Source organism: Temnothorax longispinosus, chromosome 9 (genome assembly GCF_030848805.1).
Source record: "Temnothorax longispinosus isolate EJ_2023e chromosome 9, Tlon_JGU_v1, whole genome shotgun sequence".
Lineage (NCBI taxonomy): Eukaryota > Metazoa > Arthropoda > Insecta > Hymenoptera > Formicidae > Temnothorax > Temnothorax longispinosus.
The window spans coordinates 11,637,625-11,664,442 of NC_092366.1; the positions used below are offsets into that span (position 1 = coordinate 11,637,625).

Genomic DNA, 26,818 nt, shown 5'->3' on the forward strand with positions numbered 1-26,818 from the left:
ACTTTTATTTAAAAAATTTTTGTATTGCACTTAAAGGAAAAAAGTTATGCACTTATTAACTAAAAAGTCAGTAAATTTTCCATTATTTATAAATCGAAAAAATTTGCAATTAAAAATAATATATTTGACACCATATTATATCTCGTCGGAAACTACCAATATGCAAAATTTGATTTATTTCTGAGAGATGACTGATCCAGTTCACGCGGAATGGCCCATAAACTAACTCAGTCTGACTGAGATTCGGCAGCCCATCTTTACCCTTCCTAATCATACAATCTAATCTCTTCGGGATGGTGTGAGGAACTCTAAAATTCATGTCTCGCATTGTACGGCTAACATTCTCGCTAAGGTCCTTTACGTAAGGTACAGTAATGCATCTTCGAGGATCTTGGGCCACTTCGCAACTGACAGGATCGTTGTTGTTACGATTCCGCAATTCACCAAGTCGGACATTAACATATTTATCAACAACTTTCTTCGGGTAACAAGAGTGTTTGTGTTTTTTCCCGGGCTATTAACGTGTACACCGTTTTCTTTCTAACATCCACTAAACAGTTCTCGATTACAGGGAAAGGACATTTTTGTCTATGTACTCTACAATTTAGCGGTCTGAAATCTACACACAATCGCCATTTACCATTCTTCTTACGCACTAGCACGGTTCTCGCGCAATAGGGGGAGGAACTAGGTTTAATTATACCCCTTCGAAGAAGGTCGTCTGTTATTTCCCTCATTTGTTCCCTCTCCTTCCACGGAACACGCCTGGGTGAGTAGGCATATACCGATTTATGCTTAAGCGCAACTCTAACTAAATATTTTTCTCCGGGAGGGGGTACCTCTGCCGACTCTATCTCTTTGAACACCGAAATTAAACGTTGTTTAACTCCGTCATCAAAATCTGTCTTGATATAAGATAACTTTTCTTCTAGACTTTCAGACGATTCAAAAATCACATCTGCAAACGCTATCTCATTAATCGCAATCTACTTTTCGGACTATCGGAAGATGGATTATACACTATTTTTATTTTGTGTTTATTTATAAAATCCATACCGATTATCAAATCCATTGACAGAGAATCATTTATTAGAACGTTTAATTCAATCGAAGCTGAGAATTCTGGTAACGGAGATAAAACCACTTCGGACGAGACTGTACCACTTATTTGAATCGGCGAATTATTCAACGCTTTGTATGAATGAAGACAATTTTTTGCGCTATCGAACGATTCGAAATATTTTTCGTAAACGGACGGTCGGACAAAAGATATTGGACTACCCTTGGGACTACCCGTATCTACAAGAGCTACTAAATTGGACTTGACATTGTTTAACGAAATGACCTTAATCCGGAAATTGTCGAGCTCGAGCCACCGGTCTTGTTCTGTTACGCAGGCCACCGTAGTCGTCTCCGAGGACTGGACTATAGATGCGGACGAAACCGTTGTATCGGCAATATCCACTGCCGAAACCGTCGAAGAGGAGGCGGCCGGTATGGCCGTCTGCAACTGCTCCTTACGCTTCAGCTTGAAGCAATCCTCTTGCACTGGCCTTTGGTTTTACAATAGGCACAAAACTTGTCTTTGGTTATCGGCACTGAGTTAGGGGTCACTGACACTTTCGGCTGACTGTCTTTTTTCACAGAAAAGTCTTTTCCTTTTTGCGGCTTGCTCGCCACACTTTTCTTCGTCATAAATGAAGATGTGATACGATGCATTTGATCTAGGAATTGATCAAGATCTTCCGTATCCAATGCCGTTGCCGTTTCTCTCAATTGCAATGCATTGCTCACAATGCCGTCTATCAAATGAATTTTATCAGCTTCCGGTAGCGTGACGTTTTGCATTAGATCTAGTTTATCCATATCGTAATCCATAAACGATTCCTTAGAGAATTTCATACACGTGCCTCTATTTTCCTTATCGAGACATACAATAGCGTTCTTCTTTTGAATCTTCGTGTAATGGCTTCTTTAAAACTTATCCACGAGCGATTTACCGTGCCCGTATTTTGCGTAAACCAACGTTGCGCATTTCCGGTCAGCTTGCTAGTAGCCGCAAGAAGCGCTACTTCGTGCGTCACTCCATGGATTCTGGCGACGCTCTCTACTTTTTCGATCCACACAACAACATTTTCATCTTCCGTAGTTGGGCAGCTGTGATGCAGTTTTACCGAGCTCTCATAAGTTGGCAGGACCAAATCAGCAAAATCAAATGCGACCTGGTGGATGAATTAGTACTCATTTTGCACTATTTTGTATCATTTACTACTAATAATAATTTTGTACCTTGTTCCATTTCGAAAAAAACGCGGCGCTGCTACCTTTATATTAAGCTGGCAGGACTACAAGAAAAAAAATAAAAAATAAAATTTAAAGACAGAAATGCAAAGGACTAAATTTGTACTAATTTGTAACACCCAAAAAAACTTCCTATATTTATCCCTTCTGCTTTAAACAACCCCTAATTGAACTCAGCCCTGTTAAGCTAAAGAATAAAGTACTCTTTCTTATCAGCAGAAACAATCGCTACTTATACACATGATTTGGAATAATTTGTACCACAAAAATATACAGTTTCAGATTTTGTACCCCCGCCGTTCAATCGAGAACTACCCCCGAACCCTATTAGTCGCCAGAGTAAAGTGCTCTTTTCCACGAGCAGAATCAATCGCTACTTATGCACTCGATTCAGGATAATTTGTACCACGAAAATACACAGTTTCAGATTTTGTACCCCCGCCGTTTGTTGGAGAACTATCCTCGAACCCTATTAGTCGCAAGAGTAAAGTACTCTTTTCTACGAGCAGAATCAATCGCTACTTATACACTCGATTCAGGATAATTTGTACCACGAAAATATACAGTTTTAGATTTTGTACCCCCACCGTTCGATCGAGAACTACCCTCAAACCCTATTAGTCGCAAGAGTAAAGCTCTTTTCCACGAGCAGAATCAATCGCTACTTATACACTCGATTCAGGATAATTTGTATCACGAAAATATACAGTTTCAGATTTTGTACCCCGCCGTTTGATCGAGAACTATCCCCAAACTCTATTAGTCGCAAGAATAAAGTAGTTTTTTCCACGAGCTGAATCAATCGCTACTTATACACTCGATTTAGGATAATTTGTACCACGAAAATATACAGTTTCAGATTTTGTACCCCCGCCGTTTGTTCGAGAACTACCCCCGAACCCTATTAGTCGCAAGAGTAAAGTACTTCTTTATATGAGCAGGGGGCTTATTACGGTTCTTGAAACGAGGTGAAAGTTACAAAAGTGAGGAAATTCACTAGGGTATCTATGATTTTATTGGTCGAAATCTAGTAAATCTGTTCACTTTTGTAATTTTCACCTCGTTTCAAGAACCGTAATTGACCCCCAGAATTAATCGCTACTTGATTCACTACTTTATCAACTAACTATATGTAAAAATTAAAATTTTTAATGAGGTTTAACTTTTTTGTAATAATTACTTAAAAATTTTGTATGGTTCTTTGACAAATGCGGCTAAATGATATGTACAAAAATGCGCAAACGTTAGCATGCATGTAACTTTTGGTAATTAAATATAGATTCACATGATCAGTTTAAACTATATTTTATTATTATATATACAGTATTAATTATAGAAATATAACTCTATTAATCAAAAAGACGATAAATTAATAGAGAGCGGGTGTTATTAAAGATTTCTCTTTAATATTTCTTTCCCTCTTTTCCAGATCATTATATTCCACCCATGTTTGTCTTACTCTTAAACACATAGGCGTATAGTGTCCGATTGCTTGTATGCCTCTTGTTAGAATGATTTTTTTGTATGTAACAACGCCGAGTAACTTATATATTACACCATTTAATGAATTTTTGAACGATTTCTTGATTTTGTTCAATTTAATTTGTAAGTCAGTATCAGTTAATGAGACGATTTCAAAAACGACAATATCTTCTGGAAAATAAATAAATATTAGTTCAAAATAAAGGTAAGTATAATATATGGAAGTAAAAGATATGGAAGAAAGACTATATTAATAGAAGAAAGACTATAACCCAGGTAGCAGGATGACGTCTAAAGACGTTTTAATGACGTTTATTTATTGACGTTAGGGACGTCATTAAAATGTTATTAATACGTCATTTGACGTTACTCTGCTGCCTGGGAAGTACCAAAACGTATAAAAATTTTCTGTTATAAAAAAAGAAAACAAAATAAAAAGATATTTTGGTCCAATATCTAATTTTCTTCACAATTAGTTTAGCAATAGGTATTGCCTACTGGTGCAATATTTTGTGTCCCAACATCCACGTTTTGGTTCTTATATTCTTTCTATTAATATTTTTTTTAACAATAAATTTCTTTATTTTTTTTGTAATCAATTGCTTTATGTTTACTAATATTGAACAATTTAATCATTTACCTGTTTTAGATAGCGTCGTTGTTTCACTTCCAGAATAATTTTTTGAGCAGCAAGGATGTTCACCTTCCAGGTAAACACTCTGTCTTATTATTTCACCAAAATTATTAGTAATTGATGCTTCTGTGATTTTTTATTCATCTATCTGAATTACAGACAACTTCTTATATCGTGGTGGGCAGTCAGAATTACAACAAAATGTCTCTTCGAAACTTGGGACATCTTTGAACAGAATACTTGCTAGGTATCCTACATTTGTCGCACAATTCACATATTTGCAGCCACCAACATTAGAAATGGAAAATATTTCCAAAATTATCTTTGCGCGTAATTTATATGAAGAAAAACTAATTCCATTATTTATACAGTTAATAATTAGTTTAAAGAATAAATTTGTTTCTGCTATTTTGTTCATATATATTTTTATATTATTTGAATCATGTCCTGCAGCAAGTAATACTTGAAATATACTATCGAATGCACAAGTGTTAGTGATAGTATAATTGTCATCATTTATTTTCAAAGATTTTAAAGATAAATTATTACCGTTTTTTAAAATAGGTACTTTTACTGCTTTTTTACATGTCAAAGAGTCTATTAATTTATGTTGACTTTTACTGAGATATAAGGTATTAGTTTTATGTGGTTCTGCTGTTTCTAAACCATGCTAATTCTCCACTTCACGACTTGCGAAAATGTCCTTTACATTTTCTACATTTTTGCATATCATACATATACGACATGGCCATAACCTTCTTCAGCATCGCCAAATGATAAAGAAAATTGTGGCAATGCATGCATATTTGTGGCATAAACAAGAAATATGTGCATTTGTTGGGTGGTCATTATTTTGGCATGCAGGACATGAATTACTTGTATCTGATGAATTAGTATTAATTGTAGGCTCGTTTAAGGGTGTGCAAGTTAATGGTACATGGAATTCATCTTTCGCATTAACCGAACCCGTATCGGCAATTTTCATAATACCATGTAAATAATTAACACGTTTTTGAATAAATGAATCAATGCGTAATAGTGGACAATTTTTTAACAGTAAAGATTTAATTTTATTGAATTCACTTTCGAAGGATGTACTAGAAGCAGGTATGCGACCGTAACCGAATTTATCTGTGTAATAATTGGTCCAAAAGGGTAATGATCTTATATCGATCATAAGACGATCAAGTAATTGTGGAAAATAAAGTGGATTAATTCTATTACAATGTTCTTGCACATATTTTTCAAATTATATAAGAATAAATAAGAATAAAAGCATCTACATTGCCTAAACTGCAAAAATATTTTTATTCTTGTCAGAAGAATGAATGCATACCAAAAAAACACGGTTTTCCAAATTTTGTGTTTTGATCAACAAAAACTGGAATCATGGGTCTTTGTGTCCGTCGCTAAATTCAATTGCTCAGAATATAAATACAACCTGATATCAATCAACTTCAAGTTTTGAATTATCTTTACCATTAACTTTTTTCTCATATAGAAGCCGTCTACAAACATGTGCAATAGGGTGTGTCATTTTGGAGCAACTTTTTTTTTTCATTTCACGAATAGCATATATACTTGCAGGAAGGTAAAATAAGATACCTGTTAAAATTTTAGCCCTTAATATTAATATTAACAGGTCGCTCATCGCGATTTTTTATTTTTTATTTAGTAAGATTGAAAAAATTTTATAACTATCTAACAAACAGTAATACAGCATTGCGTCACATAGATTTTCTGTAGTAAATTTACCGCTCTACAAAAAACATCTCTTATCATTTTTTCATAAATTCAACCGTTCAAAAGATATTCAAAGTTAAAGTTTGATAAATTTTATAAAACTTGTTTTTTCTTCTTATGAATGTTGTATCATATCGACTATCAAAAATTATAAAATAATCAATACATATTTTTGTAGAAAATTTAACGATCTATAAAAAAGGTCTCTTATGTTTTTTTCATAAATATAACCATTTAAACGATATTAAGGTTTAAAGTTCAAAGTATAAATCTTAATATCGTCTAAATGGTTATATTTATGAAAAAAATATAAGAGACCTTTTTTGTAGATCGTTAAATTTTCTACAAAAATAAGTATTGATTATTTCATAATTTTTGATAGTCGATATGATACAACATTCATAAGAAGCAAAAACAAGTTTTATAAAATTTATCAAACTTTAACTTTGAATATCTTTTGAACGGTTGAATTTATGAAAAAATGATAAGAGATCTTTTTTGTAGAACGGTAAATTTACTACAGAAAATTTATGTGGCGCAATGCTGTATTACTGTTTGTTAGATAGTTATAAAATTTTTTCTATCTTACTAAATGAAAAATAAAAAATCGCGATGAGCGACCTGTTAATATTAATATTAAGGGCTAAAATTTTAACAGGTATCTTATTTTACCTTCCTGCAAGTATATATGCTATTCCTGAAATGAAAAAAAAAGTTGCTCCAAAATGACACATCCTAGTGTGCAAGCTTTCAAAAAACTTTTAATAACTGAAATCGCTAAAGCACGAAAGACCCATGACTATTTTGAAGATTAAAACAAGTAAACAATAAATCGTATACTTTAACATAAATCTTATTCTTTCAAAACAAAACCATGTCTCATTTTTAATTTGCTTATTTTATATTACAAAATTGATTTCTCAAATCTTCCATAAGATTGGAAAGAAAAAAAATAGAATTAAATATTATTTTTAAAAACTTTCAAGTTGCTATTTATTTTTTAATTGTTTTTATTCTACTATATTTATATTCATATTATTAAGTTAGCAACGCCGGTTTTTTAATTATTTAGTAATTTTACTACAATTATTTTTAATAATTCAACGTACAGAAATAACCAGTAAACATAATTAGAAGGTAGTTTCCGACGAAACAGCGGGAGTACAAAATCTGAAACTGTATATTTTCGTGGTACAAATTATCCTAAATCGAGTGTATAAGTAGCGATTGATTCAGCTCGTGGAAAAGACTACTTTATTCTTGCGACTAATAGGGTTTGGGGATAGTTCTCGATCGAACGGCAGGGGTACAAAATCTGAAACTGTATATTTTCATGGTATAAATTATCCTGAATCGAGTGTATAAGTAGCGATTGATTCTGCTCGTGGAAAAGAGTACTTTACTCTTGCGACTAATAGGGTTCGAGAGTAGTTCTCGATCGAACGGCGGAGGTACAAAATCTGAAACTGTATATTTTCGTGGTACAAATTATTCCAAATCATGTGTATAAGTAGCGATTGTTTCTGCTGATAAGAAAAAGTACTTTATTCTTTAGCTTAACAGGGCTGAGTTCAATTAGGGGTTGTTTAAAGCAGAAGGGATAAATATAGGAAGTTTTTTTGGGTGGTACAAATTAGTACAAATTCAGTCCTTTGCATTTCTGTCTTTAAATTTTATTTTTCTTTTTTTTTTGTGGTCCTGCTAGCTTAATATGAAGGTAGCAGCGCCGCGGTTTTTTTTCGAAATGGCACGAGGTACAAAATTATTATTAATGGTACAAAATAGTACAAAATGAGTACTAAATCATCCACTAGGTCGCATTCGATTGGGGAGACGGCTGGTCTAGTGGGTAGAGCGCCAGATTCGTAATCCGGAGCCGGTTGCAATAGCCGGGTTCGAATCCCGCTAGGCCACTGAGAATTTTCTCAAGAAAAACGCTGCCCCCTCCCCATCTAGCGGAGAGAAGGTATCCCTAGATGGAAACTGGGCTTCATCTTTCGGAAGAGACGTTAAACCATTGGTCCAACGGGTTAAAGTTGTAACGGCCCAACTTTATCGTCGAACGCGGACTAATTTGCCGGATCAGGAGTTCGACTGAAAGGCCCAGAGACAATAATCAATCGTAAGGTACAATAGAAAGCTTTATTCAATTCGATAATTACAGACCATGCGGAACGCGGGTTGATAGCTGGACGCGGTATTTACATAGATCGGTAGTGCATGTGCACTCGGCGCGGTATACGAGATAGGAATGGACGCGGTTTTACGGCAGGACGCGGTATTTACACAGATCGGTAGTGCATGTGCACTCGGCGCGGTATACGAGATAATAATGGACGCGGCTTTACAGCAGGACGCGGGAATTACAGGAATCGGTAGTACATGTGCACTCGGCGCGGTATACGAGATAATAACGGAACGCGACTTTACAGAGACTAGTGAAACGCGGTATATTACAATGCTCGGTGGTGCCCGTACATTCGGACGATAAAACGAAGGCGGGCTTACAATACTCGAGGGACGCGGTGTTTTACCGGGGCGTATGCACCTCGTGCTGTATGCCGGCAAGGCTGAGACCGTGGGCGGGAACGCGTTATATGCAACGGAGAATTGCGGGATCCCCGGGTTACGGTCGCGAGAACCCTCGCTACGAGGCCGAGCACGCTCGACCTCGTTGTGCCGTGGCCGTCGGGAGTAAGTGCGATGGAGTTCGGAGACACCTGAGAACGCTCAGTCGAGGCTCACTCTGGACCTCGTTTTGTGTGTTGCCTTGGAATCTGGAGGATAGGCTTCGCCAGGAGCAGCGGAATGCCGTGGTAGAGACGAAGTGTCTTCTCGCCGAGCGCGCCGGCTTATATATCGCCCGGCGCGGCGAGGTCGGCAGGAGGGGGCCGATCGTCAGGCGAATCGCGCGGTGGTGGGAGCGGCGCGATTCCGCGCGCTCGTCTTCGGCGGGGATCGGCTCCCGTCGGCGCTCGTCGGCGTCGTGCGGGAAGGCACCGGTGCGGCGGGTTCCCCGCGCACACGGTGCGTTTTAAACGTTTAAAAAAATGTGGGTGCACCGCGCCCTGTCCTCGCCCGACGGATGATCGGTCGGGCGGCATCCGGCGGGAGATGGCCGGGGACGATGCCTTATCGTGCGGGGCGCATCGTTACAAAGTGAAAGGAGAAGGGTAGCATTGTGGAGGTTTGGGTAACGTTCCTAAGAAAAAACGCCTTGCAAACCCTGCGAGGATAAGCAATAAGGATAGTTTTAGGTCGCATTCGATTTTGCTGATTTGGTCCTGCCAACTAATGAGAGCTTGATTTCCATCCGTTATTGTGTATATGTCATCAAGCTATGAAGTTTTTTAATTGTATCTTGTTGCTAACGAAGTATTGACAATATGAAATTGTCACAAATCCCTCACAAATTGATGCTGCCACGTGGCAATCAATTTGCTGTTAATAGAAATATAATTCATATGAGTTCAACCCGACAAGCATAATGCTGTCTCACCATGTCCCGAGTTTGCCAAAATTAGTTGCATTAACGACAAGTTGTTTGTTGGCAACATAGTAGCAAAATCACAGCATTTGGCTATCTGGTTGTGTTAAAAATGGAAAAAATTGTAGTTAAACAAATAACTAAAAGTTATATAAAGATAACAATCAGCTGATATACTTTCGAAATAGCGTTCCAAGGTACATCAACCGTCATGTTCCAAGGTACATAGAAATCAATTATACTAATAAAGAATTAGTTAACAGTTTATATAGGTTATAAATAAAGTTATAAATAATTTACTACATTATTCTACATATTTAACATATTCTTACTAGAATTATTATGGCTGATAACTATTATATCTTTATTATAAATAAAATCATGCGTGTGGTCGCCACGCGCGTTAGAAGTGAAACTTCTGAAGGCAAAATTTTGCCATAACTTTTCTGAAATTAATACAAAAACAATGCACCGGAATTAGTCACTCCAAGCCGCCCGCAACTCGAAAATATAGTGTTATACGCAGTTCTCACTATATCCGTCTTGCGTTCGCCTGATCGAATTTTCGTGACGCGTTTTCGAGTCGCAAAATCGAATTTACTTACCGATCCAAAAGGAGTTTCACTTTGTACGCCTGTTGGTCGAATTTTCGTGACACTATTTCGTGACGTTTTTTCGTGTCGCACAATCAAACTTACTACCGTACCAATTAAAGAAGTTTCATTTCGTACGCCAATTGGTCGAAAATTTTCGTTGCACTTTTCGTGTTGCATAATCGAACTTACTACCGTGCCAGAAGAAGAACCGTCTCGCCAACGCCACACGCCTATTGGTCGAATTTTCGTTATATTTTCCGTGTCGCACAATCGAACTTACTACCGTACCAAAGAAGTTTCATTTCGTACGCCTATTGGTCGAATTTTCGTTACACTTTCCGTGTCGCACAATCGAACTTACTACCGTACCAAAGAAGTTTCATTTCGTACGCCTATTGGTCGAATTTTCGTTACATTTTCCGTGTCGCACAATTGAACTTACTACCGTACCAAAGAAGTTTCATTTCGTACGTCTATTGGTCGAATTTTCGTTACACTTTCCGTGTCGCACAATCGAACTTACTACCGTACCAAAGAAGTTTCATTTCGTACGCCTATTGGTCGAATTTTCGTTACACTTTCCGTGTCGCATAATCGAACTTACTACCGTGCCAGAAGAAGAACCGTCTCGCCAACGCCGTATGCATATTGGTCAAATTTTTGTTACACTTTCCGTGTCGCACAATCGAACTTACTACCGTACCAAAGAAGTTTCATTTCGTACGCCTATTGGTCGAATTTTCGTTACACTTTCCGTGTCGCATAATTGAACTTACTACTGTGCCAGAAGAAGAACCATTTCGCCAACTCCGTACGCCTATTGGTCAAATTTTCGTTACACTATTTGTGTCGCACAATCGAACTTACTACCGTACCAAAGAAGTTTCACTTCCGTTACACTTTTTCGTGTCGCGAATCGAATTCACTACCGTGCCTAAAGAAGTTTCACTTCAAAAAAATACAAAAATCACAGTACAAATCTCAATAAATTTATTTTACGCGTCATAAAATACAAAATTCGATATAACTTACGTGTAAATAATCGCAACGACACAAAACTACAGATTTAAAGAAATTATCAATTAACTCAACAATTAGTACCATAAACTATCGCCAGATGCGAACATTATTCGATTACGACAGTGTTCCAACGTACAGCTGTAGCCAAGGTACAGCACCTTCCCCTACATATAATTCAACGAATAATATTTTTAGGCTACCAAGATTCAGTCCTGACCGTAAAATGACGTTTTACCTTAATTGATTAATAAAAGTTAAGTAACTTTTTTAACATTTTTAACCTACTGCCTCCACGCATACACTTTCCACGCGAGACGAGTTAATATAATATATTTCTTATTGTGTGCCTCGCGGCTTTACAAGGCGTTTTTCAGGAACGTACCCAACCCTTTACAAAATATTTTTCTTTCAAATCCTGGCCATTGGGCGACCTCACATGCTAATTAGTACCCGCCCTCCCTTTTCCTTAATACTCCCCCGGCCTTCTCTTCCGCCACTTCCTTTCCTTTTCGTCTTATTTCTTCCATAATTTCTTATCCTATCTCTCTTGGTTCTTTAATCCTCCTCCATCTCCCTTCCATCTACTTCTTCCTCCTCCCCTCCATACTTGCCTCTATCGATGTTTTAACTTTTGGTTCTGTTCTTTATTTCATTTCAAGCTTCTGCTTAACCTTACCATAACTTCCCTTCTTCGTTTACTTTTTGGCCCCCCCCTCTCTCTCTCTCTCTCTCACGCACTCGCACACATACACACTTTCTCTCTCTCCCCCCTCTCTCTCTCTCTTCCTCACGCATCCTTCATAGCTACGCTGTCTTAACAAATAGTTACTTATTATTAACCTTATCTACTTTTGCTATTTTCTGTGAACCTTCTTTCCACTATATTAAAATACACCATTTTTATATCACAGAAAAAACGCCTTTACATTATGTTACACACTTGTTATTCCGCTACCAACATTTAATGTTTGTTCTTAACATATAATAACCTTCCTTATTTATCATTCTTCTAGATGTTCTTGTTACCTTCTTTTTCTCTTCCTTTCCTTTTGCTTACGTTTTCCTTATCTTCCATGCTGCTACTCCTTTTTCCTCGAGATCAGCTTCTGAAAGGTGGCTGAATTTCCGCCTGTCGTCTCTGCCTCTTTTCTGAGTCTCTCTTCTTCCTGTCTTTTTAACTTTTCCTCAAATTTCTTCTTATTTTTCTCCTCTTTCTTCTGTTTTTTTTTTAGTTTTCTAAACTCTTCCCGCTTTCTCTTCTCTTCTTCCTGCTTTCTCTTTTCTTCACGCTCTTTCTCTTCCTCTTTACGTTTTCTCTTTTTTGACGTAGAACTACGTCTTTCTCCGCGGTATGGGGGGTACCCACGGATGCGACGATGCAACGAAAATATGTCACACTTTGAACGTTTAGATCTTCGAAATTAATAATCGTAGAGTAATGAATGACATCTTATTTTAAAGCTTAAGAAGTCCCATTTATGATAAATCTTGACCGAACTCTCTATTTCTTTCCGTTTCGTTATCTATTTCTTTCCGTTTAGATATAGTAGCGTTAGAAAGTTTAGCTAAATTTCTTGTAGATGCAACGAAAACATGTCATACTTTGAACGTTTATATTTTCGAAACTAATAATCGTAGAGTAATCATTGACATCTCAATTTAAAGCTTAAGAAGTCCCATTTATGATAAATCTAGCCCGAACTCTCTATTTCTTTCCGTTTAGATATAGTAGCGTTAGAAAGTTTAGCTAAATTTCTTGCAGATGCAACGAAAACATGTCATACTTTGAACGTTTATATCTTCGAAACTAATAATCGTAGAGTAATCATTGACATCTCAATTTAAAGCTTAAGAAGTCCCATTTATGATAAAACAAGAGAAAGAAAGAGAGAAAGAGAGAGAGAGAGAGAGAGAGAGAGAGAGAGAGAGAGAGAGAGAGAGAGAGAGAGAGAAATGAGTTCTTATATCTTTAGTTCCCCTTTGAAATGTAAGTAAAATTAATATAGACGAAAAATAAGAAAAACATTTATTGTTTTATTTCTTTAAAATAAATTTATGTTTGAAAAAATCAAACAAGCACAGTAACAACTGTGCCGCAAACACGTAGAACTACGTCTACTGCGCAGTATGGGCACAGCAACAACCGTGCCGCAAGCAACACGTAGAACTACATCAACTGTCATTGATGATGATTGACGTGATCAAGGAAGGCCAAGGCCCACACCGGGCTGTAGCGCCGAGTTCATCATCAGTGACAGTTGACGTAGTTCTACGTTGTTGCTTAAAAAATAAACAAAAAAAAAGAAAAAAAAAACAAACAAAAACAAACAAAAAAACAAACAAAAACAAAAAACAAAAAGCAACAACGTAGAACTACGTCAACTGTCACTGATGATGAACTCGGCGCTACAGCCCGGTGTGGGCCTTGGCCTTCCTTGATCACGTCAATCATCATCATTGACAGTTGATGTAGTTCTACGTGTTGCTTGCGGCACGGTTGTTGCTGTGCCCATACAGTGCAGTAGACGTAGTTCTACGTGTTTTTTTTCTTTTGCTCTTCTTCCTGTTTACGTTTCTCTTTCTCTTTTCGTTTCTTCTCCTCTTCCTTTCTCTTTCTCTCCTCATTTTTACGTTTTGCTTCCTCAGCTTGTCTAGCCTGTTCCTCTTTTTGCTTCCTCTTCACATTCTCCTTTTCTACTTAACGCTGCAATTCCTCTTGCTTTCTTAATTCTTCTTTTTTTCTATCTCAAACCTCGTTTCGACGTCCCGCAGGGGTGCCCGCCTGCCGTCCACCCGTTTGTCACTCTCATCTGCCCGCGCGTTCTCACGCTGTGCCTCGACGCCCCGCAGTGGTGCCAACCCACTCTTTTGGAGGGGCCGACACCCCGCGCCGTCTCAGCCACAGCTTCTCGCACAGGTGCCAACTCGCCGACAAGTAGCGTCGTCTCGATTTTCGCTTCAGCGCCATCTCGCCTCTCTTCACTTTCTCTTTGTAATTCCCTCTCTTCTCCTTACTGTTTCCGGTCCCCTTCCTTGACGATCCTTCCTTTTCTCTCGCCTTTTCTCCTGGTTTTGCTTCGCTCCGACTTAACCTCACTTTTCCCCGTATTCTCCATCCTGCCTTACTCCGATTCTTTTACATCTCCGGTTCCTCCTCCATGTGCTCGTCTTCCTCCGTCCTTCCTTTATGTGTCTCTTCTCTTTTACCACACATTCCTCGTTTCTTACTCCTTTATTCCATCCATAATTCCTCCTTCTCTTCTCCGAACAACCACCCGCATTTCTTACTCAACCGGAAGTCTGCGAGACGAGTTGCCACATGGGTTTACAACTTTCTACGCGTGGAAAGTCCACGCATGTACTTTGTATGGCACACTATGTGTCTAGTTTAACGGTAATGGAGCTCCCTGCAGGGGGCGGAACCTACTGTCTCCACGCATACACTTTTCACGCGAGACAAGTTGCCACATGGGTATACAACTTTCCACGCGTGGTTTTTCAACATTCCACACAAACAATGATAGACTGTACATACAATAATACATAAGACATAAGAAAAAAATATGAAAGTATTTAAAAAGTTGCTTAACTTTTGAGTCGCTAAAAATCCTTTTGGTATGTTTTTTTAATATAAAAAAAACCTATTTACAAAGTTTGACCTAAATCGGAGAACGGACGTTTTCGGAAGTTTTGCCGCTTCTTCATAGAGAAAGCTTTGTTTTCGTGAAAAAATTTCATTTTTTAATTTTTTTTGCCAATGTGTTCAGAATGTTCTAAAACGGCGAAAAATTACATTTTTTTTAAATGTTCGTGTGCGTGCGTGCGTGCGTGCGTACAGATTTGATGTCCGTGGTTGCTTTAACTTCCTCAAATTTTGAGATATCAGGCTCATTTTTTTTTTAATGTAGATTATTATTATTGAAGGAAAGTTATTGAATTTGGCGATGATCGGTAAAGTGGTTCTTTTTTAATAAAATATTTAATTTTTTGAGAAATGTCCGTGCTTGCTCCAACTTTCGCTAATTTTAAGATATTAAGAGATTAAGATATTGAGATATCGGGCTTTTTTCTAATTCTATTATATTCTTCAGTCTTTTCTACCTTTATTTCATATATGTATGTATGTATGTATGATATTTATTGTATTCGTAGGGTTTACAAGGCGTTTTTATGAGGAACGTACCCAAACCTCTTACAGCGATTCTTTCCCCTATGTCTGGCCATTTGCAACCTCACAAACATTTACCCTCCCTCCCCGTAATCCTCTTCACCCCTCTTCTTCTTCCTCCGCTTCTGCCGCGACTCCGTCCTTCAGCCTCCTTTCTTCCCGTCCCGCTCTACCCTATTTGGCCCACTCTCTCTTCTTGGCCTTCTCCTCATCATCGGAGCTCATGAGGAGCTTCTCTTCTATCTCTCTTGAGATTTCTTCCTCCTCCGATCTTCCTGTACTCCTGTGCACCTCTCTTCTCCCTTCCGCTCTCTCTTCTCTCTCCTCTCTCTCTTTATCTCTCCTTTCCACCGACTTATCTTCATGTATCTTTACCCCTATACTGTTCCTTGCCCTTCTCCTCGCCTCCAACACCCGCCACTTCTCTTCCTCATCTCCCAGTTTCACCAGTATTGTCAGCCAAACTTCTCTCTGCCCCACAACTATCATCTCTCTTACTATCACCTTCACCCTCAACCCTTCCGTGAAGAGCTCCTTCACTTTCTCCCAATTTGACTCCTTACCTCCTCATTTCTCTTTCTCGACTCTTATAACCACGTTCCTCTTTCTTAATTCGTCCTCGTTCCTTTTGCCCTCCCCTGCCCACCATTTCTTCTTTCCCGCCCCACTCTCCACGCTATCCTCCCTCTTCCTTTTGCCTCCACCTTGCTCCAATCTTTCTACCTTTCTCTCCAATCTCCTTATTTTCTCCTCCAGCTCCTCCATCCTCTCGTCTTTTTTTCTATCGTCCTCCTTCCTCTCCTTCAACATCTTTCTTACTTTGTCCTTTACAATCCTTTCGACTGCCTCTGCTATTGATCTCCCCTCGCGCTCCATCCTGGATAAAATCTGTAACATGCACTTTAATTACTCACTTCTCCTTTTCTCTACTTTCCACTCCCTCCCCTCTCTCTCACCCTCCTCCCCTCTCTCCCCTTCTCTTTTCACCTCCTTCTTCTAACTTCTACGACCCCCCTTTTCCTCCCATTCTTTCCCTCTCTAGTTCTATCATCCATTCCTCTCCTCTCCCTTCCTTATCCAATACCCATTCCACCGCTTCCTGCCAACTTCCATTTCCTGATTCCCATCTCCTACATTCCTCCCATACATGCTCCCACGATTCCTCCCTATGTTCACATAACCTACATTTTTTTTCTCTTCCACTTCCTAGTAATTGCTTTCTCTCATCTCATTTTTTAATCTAAATCTCGCCACCCTTCTCTATCTGCTCTCTCCCCATCCCTTTTTCAGATATCCCGGCATACCCTCCCCTTTTATTAACTTGTACCATTTATTATATTCTGATTTCTCGGTCTTCTCCCATCTCTCTTTCCTTTGCGTCTCCTTATCTCCTCCAAACATCTTAAGAAACCATTCATCTCCACCATCTCCTCTCAGCCTTTCCAACTCTTTTAGCTCTACTCCTCCCAAGTAGCAAAATGACGTCGTAATGACGGTGAATTTTAGTCACAAAATGACCAATCTGACGTCCTACATAGGTCTCGTGAGACCCGAAAATGACGTCGATATGTCATATCCTCGCGACGTCATTTTCTGACGTCTTAATGACGGCAAGAATAGGACCAATATATGACTTAATTGACGAAACTTTGATGTTTTAACAATCAATATATGAGTTAATCAACATCAGTTTTAGACATCTTCTTGATAGCTATTACATAACCACTGTATACATAGTCACCATAAAACATGTTGAGGGGATATTTTTCCTTCCAACATGTTTTATGATAACTATGCAGTGGTCATGTTATAACTGTCAAGAAGATGTTCAAAACTGATATGTCATATGTTGTTATTAATAAAACTTTGTTTATGTTTAAAAGGTAGTATTCGTTCATGTAATTGCATAATATAAAATTCACATTTAAAATTTATATGATATTTATAATTCATTATTTACAATAGTCATGTTATTTATAATTAATTAAAATATAATTATTACAATAAACTCTAAAAAGTAAATCAAACAACAATGAACTTGCCATAAAAAATTTAACATCTGACCGATCGAGCTACACATGCACATTCTGACAAGTTAAATGGATGGCAAGAGGTCCCTTGGACTTGAGCTGACTGTTTCTTGCGTGTGACCGCGTTTCTGAGCATAAGTATGACATGTATGAATTTACCTCTTCGAGGTAATAATGGCACTTGACACTTGCATATGTATCCTATTACAATGTGTAACACTGGAGAAGATATTTCTAGAGCCCGCTAAACGCGACATAAATACAAGATTCGCAGCACTAAAGCTTTCTTTTTAAATTTTTGCTAATATCATCCAAAATTCATAAAAATTCTAAATTTTATCACAATGCAGTTTTCTTCGTTCGAATCACGATTATACTGCGAGATATGACAAAAAAATGTAAAAATATGATAATATGCGACTGTAGGGTAGACCGGGGCACGTTGTCACGCGGGGCACGTTGTCACTTTGGCTTTATTTAAAAAACTAATAACCGGAGGGCAGCACCCGTCATTCCCAAAATGTGTTAGTGTATGCCCATCTTTGGTGTGTTTACAGTCTTGAGATTGCGCCAGCCGTGTTGACGTAAAATCAACTTGAAAGTTTTTTGCGACCGTAAGTAAAATTTTATTGTCTAATATTCAACGTACTGGACATGAAGCTTATGTTTTTTTAGAATAGACCTTTATATTATCTTAAAGTATGTACTTTTACCTACCGCGTGCAGTACCTAACCTTACGAATATCTCAAACGTGTCGGACATGAGGCTGTTTGAAGTAAAAAAATGCCCTCGGGGCACGTTGTCACGAATTTGATGGGAATCTATTGCGAATCTTCGGATAACGATAACGAATAAAAATATTTTATGTTTAATCACCGACATGATTATAAAAGAAAAAATGTTTATCAATAAGTTGCGCATTCGAGTGGAATTCTTGCCTATTTAGATTAGGACGAAAACTTCGTGCTTTTTGTACTTTTTTGAAATAAAATAAATGTTTCTGTGAAAGATTTTACTTTTTTACATTGCAGCGCACTATAATATATTGATATTTACGTTGTATACAGTTTGGATTACATTTTGCATGCAATTACATTTGATGTGACAACGTGCCCCGGTCACGGGGCACGTTGTCACAAGCGATTTGTCGTTATTTATTGTTATGTAACAACTGTAGAGTAACAATCACACAAAATTCGATACTGTCTAATTGAAGCTGAGGGTTCACTCGAAATTTTGGCATATCAAAGTACTCTTAAATATTGAATGTAAAAAATACAAAAAATATTGAAAAAAATGTGTGACAACGTGCCCCGGTCTACCCTAATCTGTATATCACGTAGTATGAGAAAAGTATAAATAAATGCAGGTGTCGCCAATTATCTCGTATGATCGAGAGATCGTTACGTCCTATTACAATTTCCTGCTAGTAAAAACGCGAATATTAAATAGTAGTCCCTTGAACTTTTTGCGTTAAAAATCATTATCCCAACCGGAAATATCGTCGGGTAGCGGTGGATCAGAATCAGCTGGATAAGCATCGAAATTTGCAGTGTCTGTAGAGCCTTGAACTCGGGGTAGTATTGAGGGATCCAGAGTCCTCGTTTTCAGACCTTTCCAATTAAAGCCAATCAAACCATTTGTAATGGATTCATAAAAATAAATTGTTATAATATTCTTTTATATCCTTAAAATGCTAAGAAATATATTTACTTGTGTTTCTGTATTTCACTGATGCCGCTTCTTTGATATCCAAGACATTCTGCCGGATTATCCTTGAAAACACATAAAGTAATTTGTTTATTGTTCGAGAAATTTGAATGTTTAACATTCGTATTGCAGTCAACAAACATGTTGTTATGCTATAAATATTTACCCAAGAATATATATGAAATATTCCAATACGTAAAAGCGTATCATAATTTACCTGCAAAGCTTTTTGATGAGCGCCATTGCGTTACGCGTGATGGATCTGGGAAATTCTATGGCGTCAATTCCTTTTAAGATAATGTTATACGTCTTCATTGGATCAGCGCCGGTAAAAGGAGGCGTACCCGTAAGTAATTCGAACATGAGAACGCCAAGGGACCAATAAATAATCGGCGCTTATGTCATAATCTTTATTTAGAATGACTTTCGGTGCCACGTATTCTGGTGTATCACAAAAAGTCCACGTCTTCCTTCCGTTATCCAACCGTTTGGCAAAACCGAAATCCACAAGTTTAACATATCTAAAAAATAATAATAATAATACAATGAAATCTAAATCCATCTGCTAAGTACTACGGAGCATCTGTTTTTCGATGTATTGAAAATAATAATATCTTAATATGTCCGTAAAAATTCCTTAATTTTTTAAAAATAATACATCATTATTATACAGATGAATGTATTCTTACCCTTGATTATCCAAAAGTAAGTTTTCCGGTTTAAGATCTCTATAGATGATGTTTCTGGAGTGCAGATAATCGAATGCTTCCACAACGCATGCAGTATAAAAGCGCGTAGTACCATCATCGAAATGTCCCTTGTCCCTGAGAACGGTCCATAACTCGCCACCCAAGCAAGCTTCCATCAGCATGTAGAGGTACTTTCGATCTTAAAAAGTCTTAAAAAGTTTGACTACAAAATCGCAATCCGCTTCGCTCATGATCCTTTTTTCTGACATAATGTGCTGTTACTGTCGCGTCTCGACAATCTGCGCCTTCTTCATTTGCTTAAGAGCGAAGGATCGTGTGCTGTCTCCGGCAATTTGAACTAATTCAACTCTTCCGAAACCACCCACGTCGAGAGTCGCAATAATCCGAAGGTCTTGTAACCGTACATCCCGGAATTCCTCGTTTAATCTAAAGAAATCGCAAGATTTGAATATACTTTTGATCAGTACGAATTAGTTCTGTTATAAAAAGTTAAATACATTTACAAATTGCAAATAAATTTATTCTCCTCGCTGCTTTTTTTAAATTCAATTTATTGATAATATTGATAATTTTTTATCGACAAATAAACTGATATATCTATTTTTGTTTTTACATATCTATCTATTTTTATTTTTATTAATCAACTTACTTGGAATGTTCAGTTTACTGTCCCATCCTAATGCTAAGCATGGAACATAATTATGACATGTAATAATGTGTATAATCTGTTAAAAATTAAGACACGAGAAAAATAGTTTCACACACAAAATTAGTTTCAATAATATACATATAAACTTTACAATAAAAAATTATTTAAATTACTTACTTATAAATTTAAAACAACCTGTCGTCGAAGCGCGGATCTAGCTCGCGGCGGGTCTAGGTTCGACGGAGGCGCGGAGGGACAGAGGCAAGGTGGGTGCCGACAAAATGAAGCGTATTCGTCCGGTTTAACAAAATAACAACGTGTATTTAATAGCAAAGAACGATTATGATAGATACAATGAGTGATGTGTCGCGGGCGGCGCGCGGTAACTCGCGGTACATACGGGGCGGAGCCAGGACTTTTGGCGGCCTCGCGGGCCGAATCGCGTTACAATGAGTATCAGTACGGGCGGAGTCGATTTTCCCGGGCGGTGCGGTTCGGAGCGCGGGGAAATGGCGCGCGGCGCGGATACGCGAAGCGCGGGCAAGACCGCGGTAATTCGGCGCGGTTGGCGGCGGAATCGAGCTTAGCGCGAGATCGACCACCGAGAAACACTCGGCAGTGGCTACGAGCGGCTAGCGCGAGGAGAAACGGCGCGAGTACAGCCACCGGGAAGCGTTCGGTGGTGGCCGACTGCAAGCGTCGAGGGGTGGAGTGGTCTCCGATCGAGAAGCGCGCGGTGGAGGCAGCGAAGCGCTCTGCCCCCATTCGGATATCCTCGGGGAGGAAGCCGGTCGTTTGTCGAGACACGCTCGACGAAGACAGAGAATGCCGGAGGCGCTCTACCTTCTTTGCGGACGGGCTTTGGATAAGCAAATGATCGCGGAAGCTGGTCGTTTGCCGAGACACGCTCGGCGAAGACAGAGAATGCCGGAGGCGCTCTACCTTCTGTCGGACTGGCTTACTGTGGAAACTCAGGATCAGTGTGGTCGGTGAGACGGATGATCAGGAATCGCGAATTGTGCCAGCGACGCCGGGCTTATATACGCGTCGCGGCGGCGTCGCGGCGGCGTCGCGTCGTGGTGGGGGCAGCGACGGTGATCGCGAACGCCGAATTGGTGCGGCGGAACGATCGGGGATTACGGCGCCCCGACGCCGCGATCGCGCTCAGCGGTCTTCGGCCGCCTTCGACACCGCTCGGCGCGGTGAGGCGGTTGCTGCGTTAAGTCCGTTCGCGGACTTCCTGCCAATACATGCTAGCGATTAAAATAAAGTAGGCACACCGTGCCCTGTCTTCGCCTTGCGGATGGTCGGCCGGGCGGTCTCGGCCAGGTGTTCGTGTCGGGACGATGCACTTTTGGGGGTGCATCGTTACAAATTATATTACTGCCGGGTAAAAATAACTGTAATGCATGTGTAAGGTTGTTAAATCTTGGTAATGTCAGGTATCTGAGCAGATCGAATTCACGAAAAGCTGAAATGAGGGTGCCAAAAAACTAGATAGAACAATATCTTCTACGTTGTAATGCAGTTCTGTCCTTGAATGTCCTTAACGCACTGTACAAAGCGCACTTGCACGAACACGTCTCATTGTGTCGAGAAAACTCGATGTGCACACACAGAGAAATGCCACAGAGAACACCATAAACGCGGGACTGCAATTAACAATCGAGCTATGCACACTGACGATAACCGCCACGTGCTCTTATAATACAATCACGACAACGTTAACTCGTGTAACCGGACGAACTTTTATCACGGTATTACCGCACGGCACGAGTTACTGAAACACGAGGCGACACAAAAGAAATGAAGTTATGAAACAAGAGACATCCGCGTAAACTATAATGAACGAGAGTATTACCGTGAGCACAGTTAATAAATCATTGCCGGCACGAGCCGATCTTCTCGATCGCGGCAACAGTGAGACGACCGCCGATCGCGTGACAATGAACAAGATTAGCGCAAGCGTGAAAAGTAGTGTCGAAACGCTGGGTTGTGCGCAGATAGGAATGCGGGCGCAATCGGCGCTAAACAAAACGAAATCGAAATGATTATTACATACAATTTAAATAATATGTCGGTCAAGAAAATAGTTTACTCATTGCATATATGTAACCACTTACACTATAATCACTTAATTATATCATAAATTCACCGCTTTAATCATAAAATTGCGAAATAAATATATTGTAGTTAATTTTCTGATTTTTATTTTATTATTTTATTATATATAACATTAAAAAATAAAAATAGTTATGTTGCAAAAAGACGTTATTTGGACGACTTTAAGACGTCTTCAAAATGACGTCTTTAGATGGTCTAAGAAATGACGTCTTATAAACGTCCATTATTAGCCTCTGACGTCATGGACCAAAAATGACTAAAAATAGACGTCATTTTGTCGTCTTCTGACGTCACTTTGCTACTTGGGTCTGTCTTCGAAGAACTTTCCTCTCTCTCTTTCCCAGCTTGAGCCTGCTTTCCCTTCCTTCTTCCTTTCCTTCAGCTCTTCCCAACATAGTCTCGCCAGTTCAGTTCCTCTACCCTCTAACTTTTTCTCAAATCTCCATGCCCTCATTCTTGCTCTCCCTCTTAACCTCCTCCTTTGCAACTCTTCCCTAACAAGATACCACGGTGTTCTCCCGTCTACTCCCAAGATCCATCTGATATACTTTTCTTCCATCCTTTCCATTCCCTCCCTTTCTCTACATCCCCGTATTTCCGCTCCATATCTTAACACCGTCCACACCAGTCTATCAAAAAGCCACAGTCTTTTTCCCCAGTCTTTCCCAAATCTCCTCTTCCCTATCCCCCAGACCTTCCCCATCACTGCGGCTTCCTTCTTGATCCTTTCCCTTATTTGCGCTTCCTGTCCTCCGTTCCTTTGAAACACGTACTCTAAATACCAAAATTCCCTCACCTCTTCTAACTCTTTTCCTTCCCATCTCCACCTTCTCTTACTATCCCTTTCTCCACCTTTCCTAAACCTCATTATTTTTGTTTTCCTCACGTTCAGTTCCAATTTCTTCCTTCCCAGGTACCCTTCTAGTCTTTCTAGCATGCTTCTCATTTAGTCCTCGTCCTCCGCAATTAGCACTACATTATCCGCATAAGCCAAAGTATACATCCTCTTACCTCCTAGCATTATCCCTCCCCATTTAACTTTACCCATTTTCTTTTCCAAATCCGTTAGTAATACGTTGAACAGTAACGGGCTCAAAGGGCACCCCTGCCTTACCCCCCTTCCCGTCCAGAACACTTCTCCTATTTTGTTTCCCCCCTTACCCTACTTTTCGTCTCCCTTAGAATCTCCTCCGTCCTTCTCACTAGTCCTTCTCTTATTCCCCTTTCTCTCATAGCTTTTATTAGCACTCCTCTATCCACCGAGTCAAACGCCGCCTTCAGGTCCACAAAACATGCTATCAATTTTCTTCCCTTTTTCTCTAACCTTCTGTTCACCAAGTAGTTCAGCACATAGATGTTGTCTATAGTTCCCATCCCCCTTCTAAAACTTGTCTGATTCTGTGGTACTATTCTCTTTCCCTCTAACTCCTCTCTTAACCTCTCCGCCAGAATGACCGTGTACACCTTATATAAAGACGGCATTATTGTCACCCCTCTATACTCCACCCTTTTTCCTTCCCCTTTCTTTACGATTGGCGCGATTATTCCCTCGTTCCAATTTTTCGGCCATCCTCCCCCCTTCCATATCCTGTTGATATATTTCCATGCCCAATTCTCCTACTCCTTCCCCCCTTGTTTCCAAACCTCGCCTGGAATCCCATCCCTTCCCATTGCCTTCCCATCCTTTAACTTCCTTATAACTCTTCCCATTTCTTCTAGGCTTATCTCCTCTTCCTCCTCTCCTACCTTTTCCTCCCTTCCACCTTCCTTCCCCATCCTCACCCTTCCCTCTACTCCTCCCAACAACTTCATAAAGTGTTCTTTCCATTCTTCCTGTTCTATTCCTTCCTCATTTCCCCTCCTTTTTTCTCTCCTTATTTACTATCTCCCATACCTCCGCCTCCCTCCTTGCTCCCTCCACTTTTCTCTCCCATCTCTGGTACTCTTCTTCCTTCTTCCTCTTACACAGCTCCCTAAACTCCTTCCTCTTTTCTTTGTAAGCGCTGCCCTCTCTTCTTTCTTTCTTCCAATCCCTTAATTTTTTTCTTGCCTCTTTCTTCACTTCTCGACACTCCTTATCCCACCATTCCACCTTTTCCTTCTTCTTTCCCTCCATCTCCTCCTCTACCCCTTTTATTGCCTTTGTTATTCTTGCTTCCATTTCTTCCCATTCCTTATTCAACTCTTCCACTTTTTCTTCCACCTCTCTTATTTTTTCAATAAACCTCTTTGCTCTTTTCTCGTTCCACCCCCCTGCTTCTTTTCTTTCACTCTCTTTTTTTGCCTTCCTCCTCGTTTCCCCTTCTTAATACTATTTCCAAGGAGTGATGATCCGAGTCCACTCTATCCCCCACTATCATGCTCTCTATCTTCTGTCTTACTTCTCCTTCCCCTATTACATAGTCAATCACCGTATCTCCTCTTCCCCCCGTGAAAGCAAACTCCCCCTCCTCGTCTCCTCTCACATTTCCATTGAAAATCTCCCATCCTCTCTCTTCTAAGCTATTTTACCAGCAACCTCCCCTCTCTGTCTATCTTCTTATCCTTTGAATTTCTTCCCCCTTCCAACCGTCCTCCGCCTCCTCTTCCTCTATCCTCCCACCTTCTTGTCCAGTCCTCGCATTAAAATCTCCCCCAATTATCGTAAACCTTCCTTCTTCTTTCTTTTCCATTATATGTCCCAACTTCTGTAAGATCTCCATCTCCTCTTTCTTTGCATATACCCCTATAATACTCCAGTTCTCGTCACCTATCCTAACCTTTCCCGCTATCAAACCCTCCCTATTTATTTCTATTTCCGTTCTCTTCTCTTTTATCCCTTTTCTTATTCCCATTATCATCTCTGCTATTGCTCTCCCTTTTTTATTCTTCTTCTTCGCCATTTGCACTCCCCATTCGTACCCTTTTGGGATCCTTCCCCTTATTCTTTCCCAGCCCTTTTCTCCTACCCAAGTCTCAACCATGACTAACACATCTTTTTTCTTCAGCCCTTTCCAGAATTCCTTATCTTTATTTTCCAAACCAGCTACGTTCCAGAATACCATCCTCTAAACTGACTTACTTCTCCTCTCTTCTTCTTTTCTAACCTCCGTATTACCATTCTCTACATCCCCCTTCTAACCTTTTCACCTTATATTCCCTCGTCTCCATTCCTACTCCTTTCATTCCTCCTTCTCCTTTCCTCCTCTCTCTCCCCCACTCTTCCTCCTTCCCCTCCACCTCTCTCATTCTCTCTTCTAGTTCCTCCCTCTTCTCCTTCTCTTTTTCTACTCTTTTTATATCTGTCCTGTCCGATCCCTCTCCCTCTTTTACTCCCCCTGATTTTGCCCTTCATCTCTCTTGTCTTCTTCCTTTTTCCCTTTCTCTACTTCCCAACACCTCCCTCTACTATCGCTGAGCATGTCTCTTACCTCATGTCATACCCACCTATTTATCCATACCTTCCCCTGCCCTATCCGCACTCTTTTACCCTCTCCCCTTGCCTTCCATGCAATTTGAATTAATCTTCTTCTTATCCTCCTTTCTTCCCATGTTAGATCTTCCTCAATCCAAGTATTTTCATCTTTCAATTTCCACTTATTTCTCATTATTCTTGCCTTCTCTTCCTCACTTCCTACTCTTACCACTGCCATACCTCCCTTCTCTCTCCTTCTCGCATCTATTTTTCTGATTTCCTCTATTTTAACCTCCACTCCTATCTTTTTCATCACCTCCTCTATTCCCCCCTTTATTCCTCCCGCATTCTCTTTTACTCCTTTTATCACAACGTTTCTCTTCCTTTCTCCCCTCTCCTTAATTTCATACCTCCTTTCCAGCATTTCCACCCTCTCCTTCCAATCAGGCTCCTCTCTCCCCTCCCCCTTTCAGTCCTCCGCTTCCTTCTGCATCTTTTCCTCCTTCGTGACCTCCCTCCTTAGACTCCATTCTCATCCCTTCCAGTTTTCGTTTCAAATTATCTATATATTCTCTTCTTAAATTCCTCTCTCTCTGTGCTCCACTTCTCCTCTCGCGCTCTTAACTCGTTCCTTATTTTCTCTACTTCCCTTCCTTGCTCCTTGAAACCCTCCCTTAACTCTTCTCTCATGCTCCTAAAAACCCTCTTTCAATTCGCTAATTATCTCCCTCAGCTCTTTCTCACCTATCTCCGTTTCCGATTTAGGCGA

The 26,818-nt window shown here is 39.6% G+C and overlaps 2 protein-coding genes across 2 annotated transcripts in view; one reads left to right on the forward strand and one right to left on the reverse strand.

Annotated features, from left to right (window-relative positions):
* The window catches only part of LOC139819413 (FAD synthase), a 233,604-nt gene that overhangs the window by 198,608 nt on the left and 8,178 nt on the right, over positions 1–26,818 (forward strand). The window lies entirely within an intron of this gene.
* LOC139819420 (cGMP-dependent protein kinase, isozyme 2 forms cD5/T2-like) lies at positions 19,228–20,413 on the reverse strand. The gene is given in 3 exon segments (XM_071788737.1): positions 19,228–19,556; positions 19,558–19,693; positions 19,862–20,413. Coding segments are annotated over 3 exon segments (489 nt in total). The 5' UTR covers positions 20,044–20,413; the 3' UTR covers positions 19,228–19,385.